The sequence below is a fragment of the Aotus nancymaae genome, unplaced genomic scaffold (genome assembly GCF_030222135.1).
Source record: "Aotus nancymaae isolate 86718 unplaced genomic scaffold, 86718_ANA_hifiasm-v0.15.2.pri h1tg000011l, whole genome shotgun sequence".
Lineage (NCBI taxonomy): Eukaryota > Metazoa > Chordata > Mammalia > Primates > Aotidae > Aotus > Aotus nancymaae.
In genome coordinates, this window is record NW_026988422.1 from 83,282,381 (window position 1) to 83,289,794 (window position 7,414).

At 49.9% G+C, this 7,414-nt stretch overlaps 1 protein-coding gene and 1 non-coding gene across 5 annotated transcripts in view; both read left to right on the forward strand.

Annotated features, from left to right (window-relative positions):
- Window positions 1-1,910, forward strand: part of EML1 (EMAP like 1) — a 199,156-nt gene extending 197,246 nt beyond the window's left edge. For all 4 annotated transcript variants that reach the window (XM_064375207.1, XM_064375209.1, XM_064375208.1 and 1 more), the window contains one exon: window positions 361-1,910. In XM_064375207.1, coding sequence (XP_064231277.1) covers window positions 361-486 — 126 coding nt within the window. In that variant the 3' untranslated portion in view covers window positions 487-1,910. The remainder of the gene's footprint in view (window positions 1-360) is intronic.
- A 4,049-nt stretch (window positions 1,911-5,959) lies between these two features.
- On the forward strand, window positions 5,960-6,120 carry LOC135274508 (U1 spliceosomal RNA). The gene has a single exon (XR_010342326.1). It is a non-coding gene; the product is annotated as a U1 spliceosomal RNA (small nuclear RNA).
- The last annotated feature ends 1,294 nt before the right edge of the window (window positions 6,121-7,414 follow it).

Below are 7,414 nucleotides of genomic sequence, written 5' to 3' on the forward strand. Positions count from 1 at the left end.
GGGACCACCCTTCCTCATCCTCCATGACCCTGCCCTGATCCCCCTTCAACAAGGAGACCCCTCACCCTCAGCCCCGGGCATCTGGTTAGGCCCACCTTTGGGGTGACCTCATACCTGGCACCTCTGATACTGAACGTATCACTTGGCCGAGGGCGGTTACTTGCTCGTGTCTTTCCAGGAGGACTGTGGGTTTGTATCTGTGTCGATTCTGAGTCCTGCACAGAGCAGGTGCCCAAGTGACAGCTGCCGAGTGAAGGGCGGGTAAAGGAATTAAGGCATGCAGTGAGAATTCAAGCACTTCCCATTGCAGACGGTTTGCCTTGTAGTAAAGGAAGCTTTCCCCATATCATTCTCCTCCAGGCTCCAAGCCACATCTACGGCGGGCACAGCAGCCACGTCACCAACGTTAATTTCCTCTGTGAAGACAGCCACCTCATCTCCACGGGCGGGAAGGACACGAGCATCATGCAGTGGCGCGTCATTTAGTCCCCACCGAGAGCCATGGGGAGCAGCACGGGCAAGGAGGACACAGACTCGCATTACCCCTGGTCACTGTGATTTCTGTTTTGTTTAAAAAATTCTTACAAACCTCAGGAAAACTGTGCCCTCTGCCGGCTACCTTAGCTTAGCGCGTCAGCGGCGCCACAGCGGATCAGCGGTTCCGTGTTCACTTTTGTTGTACAATATCTGACACAGTGCACATTGACTATCAACCAGGTTCCAGCGTTTACACGACAGCGACATCAACAGAAGTAACTGGTGTACTCTTAGTAACTTTTCTATGAACTCTTCAAAAATGGTCACAGAATGCCTTTTAAAACACTGTATATAGTCTTCACTGTTTCACCATCTAGCTTGCTGTCACGTTCTGATGATGATGATGAGGTACCGAACCATGACGGCTGTTGATGAATTGGTCCTAAAAGGGCAGATACCACTTAAGGAGAGTGAGTAATGGATTTGCACAGCTGAATCAGGAGACGCAAAGATGAGACTGTATTTGGTTACATTTTCCAAGGTTTCATGACCTTCTCCCTTGGGGAGGCTATGAGAGAGGGCTTGTACCCTTCTTGTGCTAGGCAGATTCTACTCCTAATTGACTTAAATATTTCAGCAGGGGACACAGGCGTTTCCGAGTTTCAGTGACACCGTCCTGCCTAACCAGATGCGGTCAGCCTCTTCACGCCCGCCTGGCTTGCGTCCCCCTCCCTTGTTCACACGCCCTGATTAACGGTGAGACGTTTTGCCACCTTCTTCTGTATATTACTTGGCATGAGATGATATTGTACTTGTATAGGATTCTAGCAGTTCATAATAAATATGTAAGACTAGGCTTCACTGTCTTATGCTTACAGACATTGTATATTTGTATTTTACGACCAAGTAGACCAACTCAGAAATATCTCTCTCGAGTGTACCATAAACCTGCAGAGAGAAGTCTCGAAAGGCTCCACCAGGTACGCAGGGCAGCTGCTTTTCCTGTCTTTTGTGCATGGGCGACTCATTACCATATGAAATAAGATTGAGCTCTGATGCGTTGAACGGAGGTGGCAGAAATTTGTCAAGAAGGCCTTATCCATTTTGATTGTGTGACAGATTGAAATGTATTGTTTACATTGGGGAATGTATCTCAAATTTTTAAATAGAAGAGTAATAAACAGACTTTAAAACAAATGTTAAGACTTTTACTCATTCTAGGCAAGTAAGTGAATGGAATTATCTGAGCTCTCTGGCACTGGTTGTTTAGAGAGGCTGATGAAGTGCAACTTTCAGAAACCTTTCTGCCAGCGTCACCAGCCTGCTGCGGAAGTGCGGGGCAGCGGTAACCACCGTGGATTATTGCAGATGAACCTGTTTGTATGTATCCTTGTCAAATATATTCTATAATGAAATAAAATCTGAAAAGTGGATTTCTTACTGACCTATATTCATGAAAGCATATAAATTAAAATATTTAAAATTAGATACGATTCACACTATACTCTGTTTCATATGCAGCTTTTGTTCTTACCTGGGTCATTTGCAAATGAGACTGTAGTTTGCAGATGGTGTGGAAGCATTCCTAGTGAGAGAACTATAAAGATTTGGCTTAATTACCACACCCAATTGGTACTTTCCGTGGTTTCTCACTCGTGTGGCCCAGGCTGGAGTGCAGTGGTGCAGTCTCGGCTCACCACACCCTCTGCTTTCCAGGTTCAAGTGATTCTCCTGCCTCAGCCTCCCAAGTAGCTGGGATTACAGGCATGCACCACCATACCTGGCTAATTTTGTATTTTTAATAGAGACAGGGTTTCTCCATGTTGGTCAGGCTGGTCTCAAACTCCCAACCTCAGGTGATCCACCCTCCTCAGCCTCCCAAAGTGCTGGGATTACAGGTGCGAGTGAGCCACCGCACTCGGGCAGCAATCATTTTTAAATTAACAATGGAGGGAATAACAAGATGAGGGAAGGAGCGGCATCCGTCATTGACTTACACAGCGGAAGGTCTACTTTTAGTTCTGTGTATTTCTGTTTGCCAAGTTCAGTAATAGACAAAGGGTACAGACACACACACACACACAAACATACTAATTTAGATATATGTCCTATTATATATATATATGTAAACTACTATTGCTAACTTTATAATGAATCATTTTATGAATGAATTTGGTGGATTTAAAATGGATTAATTTCATTTTAAATGAAATTCTCTCACCAGGGCAGTACGAACCTTGCAGGTGTCCATTATTCCCTCACTTACTCGTTAACACAGCAAGCAGTGACCCTGTGTCACCTTCAGGAAAGCAAGGCCTGAACCTCCGGGATTCTCCCGGAATGAGAGGCTCAGAAACCGGGCAGCTCTTAGCCTGGCTTCCCTGCAACATGTCCGATGACGAAAGATTAAAGAAAAGATTATGATTTATTTGTAGTTAGAATAATTAAGTTAGTTAGCATCAGAGAATTTTCCAATGAACAAAAAGCACTCGGGATTTTTTTTTTAACCATTTTAAACTTTGTGTTAAGATGAAATTGTTGCTTTTACAGAGTAAAGTCTCCGTGGCAGTCCTGTTTAGATGAGGTGAAGTATCGGCAGGGCACGGTGGCTCACACCTGTAATCCCAGCACTTTGGGAGGCCAAGGTAGGTGGATCATGAGGTCAGGAGATTGAGACCATCCTGGCCAACATGGTGAAACCCCGTCTCTACTAAAAATCCGAAAATTAGCCAGGCATGGTGGCTGGCGCCTGTAATCCCAGATACTCGGGAGGCTGAGGCAGGAGACTCGCTTGAACCCTGGAGGTGGCAGTTGCAGTGAGCCAAGATCACACCACTGCACTCCAGCCTGGCAACAGAGCAAGACTCTGTCTCAAAAAAAAAAAAGGAAAAGAAAAGAAAGATAAGGTCCAGTATCAAGGGAACGCTGGATTTCCTCAAAAACAGGGTGGACACTGGCATTACATGCTTCAAAGTGTGCGGATGAGTATAGTTGACGCTTGAAAAACACAGGGCTTAGGGGTGCTGACCCCACACGCAGTCAGAGACCTATGGCACTGGTTGTTTAGTGTAACTTTTGACTTTCCAATAGCCCACTGTGGACTGGCCGCCTCACTGAGAACAATCAATTTACACATGCTTGGTTAATATGTATTATATAGTACACTCTTGCATTAAAGTAAGGTAGAGAAGATACGATGTTGAGAAAATCATGAAAGAGGCTGTGCACATTGGCCCAGCCTGTATTAAAGATTAAAGGAAAGTAAGGATGACGATTTTGGGACTTTAGGAGGCTGAGGCGGGAGGATGGCTCCAGCCCAGGGGTTCAAGACCAGCCTGGGTAACATAGCGGGACACCATCTCTACCAAAAATTTTAAAATGTAACCAAGTGTAGTGGTGTGTGCCTGTAATCTCAGCTACTCTGGAGGCTGAGGTGGAAGGATTGCTTGGGCCTGGGAGGTCAAGGCTGCAGTGAGCCGTAATCAGACCACTGTACTCCAGCCTGGGCAGCAAAGTGAGACCCTGTCTCACTCTGGGGACTCCGGAGGCTGCCAGCCCACTGCCGCCTGCCTCCGGGGCCTGGGACATTGATTTGAAGAGTGACACCACTAGGACAGGGAGTCCATCTGTCCTTCTGCGGGTGTTTGGGGAATTTTGTAGGCTTATGCCAGGCTGCAGGGAAAGCTATTTGATAGACACACTGAGATTTGGAGAAGGAAGTAACTTCCCCAGGACTGGCACTTGTTCCAAACTTGTCTCAGTGAACATGTGCTAGGCACTAGGAATATAAGGACAGGCAAAACCACACCAGTACCTGCCCTGGTGGCACCTACATGGCATCGAAGGAGCAAGAGGTTAACAGAATGCATGCCCAGCCACATGCTAGGTGACACCATCCGAGCCAGGAAGGAAATGAGAGCATCTAACAGGAAGATGCGAGCGAGTGTGGGGACTCCGGAAAGCTTCCTGGGCACAAAGAGACGGAAATGACCCAGGAGAGCAGGGCGAGAGGCCCCAGAGGCTGAGGCCAGCACTCGTAAAACCCTTTTGAGAGGGAAATACAAGAGCATGGCGGGGCACAGAACTCGGGCAGCTTGTGAGAGGCAAGGGCTGGGGGTCATGTTAAGGGCTTTATTCCAAATCCCAGTAGCAAAGGGTGTGGGGGGCTGCTGGTGGGATAAGCAGGGAAAGGTTCCGACAGGAATGCTGAAAGGTCTTCCAGGCCAGGGGTTGATGGGTAACAGCATTCCTGTCATCTCAGTGGGCGGTGATGGTGGCATGGAGTGGGAGGTGGGAGCACTGTCCCGGAGAGGTTTGTGGGGTGGCGTCAGCAGGGCCGAGGCTAAAGTGGATGAGGGTAGGGGGTGAGTTCCAAGTCCCTGACTGCTTCCCTGGTGGGATGATCGTGCCGTGAGCTAAGATGCAGATCACTGCGCGTCTGAAGGAGGGCAGTAAGTGGGGCCTGGAACAAGTAAAGCAAGGTAAAGTGCGTCTTTGGCTTCCAACTGCAAGGGCAAAGTAGGCATTGGGCTTTGCAGGCCCAGCACAGACGTCCTACAGGAGGTGGGCACGTGAGGCTCTCCCTGGATGCTGGCTTTGGGAGTCTGGGTGTGCTTGAGATTGCAGGTTGCTCAAGCCAGGCCAGGAGGAGACTTCTGAGCCAGCCTGGGGGACTCTAGAATCCAAGGGCAGGTAAGGGAGCTGCCGGAGAGGAGGGGGAGCCAAGGAGGGGTGGCGGAGCAGACGACAGTCCTGCACGCGTAGGATCTTGCGTCTCCAGCAGCAGGGCAGCTTGATGCAGTGCTCACCAGGAGCTAGTGTGGGCTCTGCACTGGCTTGGTAACCAGCGTTCCAGCATCTTCACGTGCAGGCAGTGCTGGCCAGGAGATCCAGACAAGGTGGGGACAGCCCCAGCCATGGAGGGAAGAGAGGACATGAGGCCACGGGTCGCACAGGGCTGTCAGGAGCCCAGTGTGGGTGGGGGTGATGAGGTGGAGGGAGCTTCCAGGCCACTGGAACTGTGGAGGGGGACAGTTCAGTGAATTCTTGGCATTGGTAGATCTTAGATCGCTGGCCACCAGGGTTGGGGGGCTCCCTGGGCAGGAGCTGTCCGCGCTTCACTGGAAAGCCGGCTCTGGCATCTTCCCAGCCCCTTACTTTGTTTTGATTGATACTTCCACCACCCAAAGGTTGGCTATTCCAATCATTAGCCATCTCTTCTGTGGTTTGAGAACAGGCTGCCATCATCCTATCTTGCAGGCACGGGGTGCACAGGAAAGGGCAGAGAGGGATGGTCCAGTCCACAGCTGTGGGGCAGGTTTTGGTGAAAAGGGGCTGAGGAGCACGTACCTGATGCAGGTGGAAACTGACTCCAGGCCTGTTCTTCCTGCAGATTCTCTTTTTTAAAACAATAACATTTTAGAAAATGTCAAACCTACACAGAAGTAGAGAGAGCCTCTCACCCAGCCTAAAAATTATCCATGTACTCACCTGGCAGGGGAGATAAGTGATCACGAAAGTGGTCTTCCCAAGTCGAGGCTTATCCTCTGCACTCCAGAAGTGCCAGCCCTGCGATTTCCCCAAAAGTGGGAAACTCGGCTGCATCATTTGTGGTCATGGGGGCTGCATTCATACTTTCCTCTGGTTAAAGAAAAAAGAAAATCAAACATTTAGAAAATCTTATTTCTGGCCAGGTGCGGTAGCTCATGCCTATAATTCCAGCACTTTGGGAGGCCAAGGCAGGTGGATGACCTGAGGTCAGGAGTTTGAGACCAGCCTGGCCAACGTGGTGAAACCCCAACTCTACAAAAATACAAAAATTAGCAGGGCGTGGTGGCATGCGTCTGTAATCCCAGCTACTCAGGGGGCTGAGGCAGGAGAATCACTTGAACCTGGGAGGTAAAGGTTGCAGTGAGCCAAGATCATACCACTGCACTCCAGCTTGGGCAACAGAATGAGACTCTTAAAAAAAAAGAAAAGAAAAAACAAAACTTTATTTCCTCTGTCTCCCCTGAGTGAAGTATTTTTTAAAACAAGTCCACAGGAGTTTGAGACCAGCCTAGGCAACATACCAAGACCTCATCTTTACAGAAAATTAAAAACTCAGCTGGGTGTGGCAGTTGCACCTGTAGTCCCAGCTACTGGAGGGGCTGAGGAGGGAGGATCACTTAACCCCCGGAGGCTGCAGTGAGCTGTGATTGCACCACTGCACTCCAGCCTGGGTGACAGAGCAAGGCCTTGTCTCTAAAAAGAAAAGCAAGTCCAAGCCACCATGTCATTTCACCTGTAAATACCTCAGTCTGCCACTGTGGTGAAGACACTTGATGTGAGGACACTAAGATGACAAACTTGATAATTTCAGTTTCTCAGGCTGTCAAACCTGACCCTATGTCTCAGAGCCTGGCACTGCATGTCTCGAAGCACAGGAGCATACAGCACCTGCCTGGCCTCCCTGCTGAGCAGCTCAGGGTGGGGGGTCAAGCGTGAGGCCCCAGTTCTGAACCCTTCTCCAGAGCCCACTTCTGCCCCCCAACCCCGTTGCTTGATGCCCAGTGGCATCCCTGCCCCTCCCCACCTCCTGCAGGTGGGATGCTCAGTGCTGTCTGAAATCTGGGCTACTTCCAGCCCCTTCTGCTGGGTCCCCAGCTCTGCTTTAGGCCATCTCAGGAGACTCCCCTCCTGGGTCACCCAGCCTGGATCTTCCCTACCTTGGGGGCAGGCAGGATCCGACCACAGGAGCCTTTCAGAGGCCCAATTTTCTCTTGAAGGAGTGAGCCTTGTTTAAGGGGAGCCTGCCTCCCCTGCAGGGAGTCCGTGCCCTCCCAGGGTGTCCCAGGGGGTCCACAGGTCAACTCTGCGTTTCAATAAAAATGGGACACAGGCACACCAACCTGCACTAGGGAGCTGGGGCGGGGCTGGGGGCAGCATGCACTTTTCT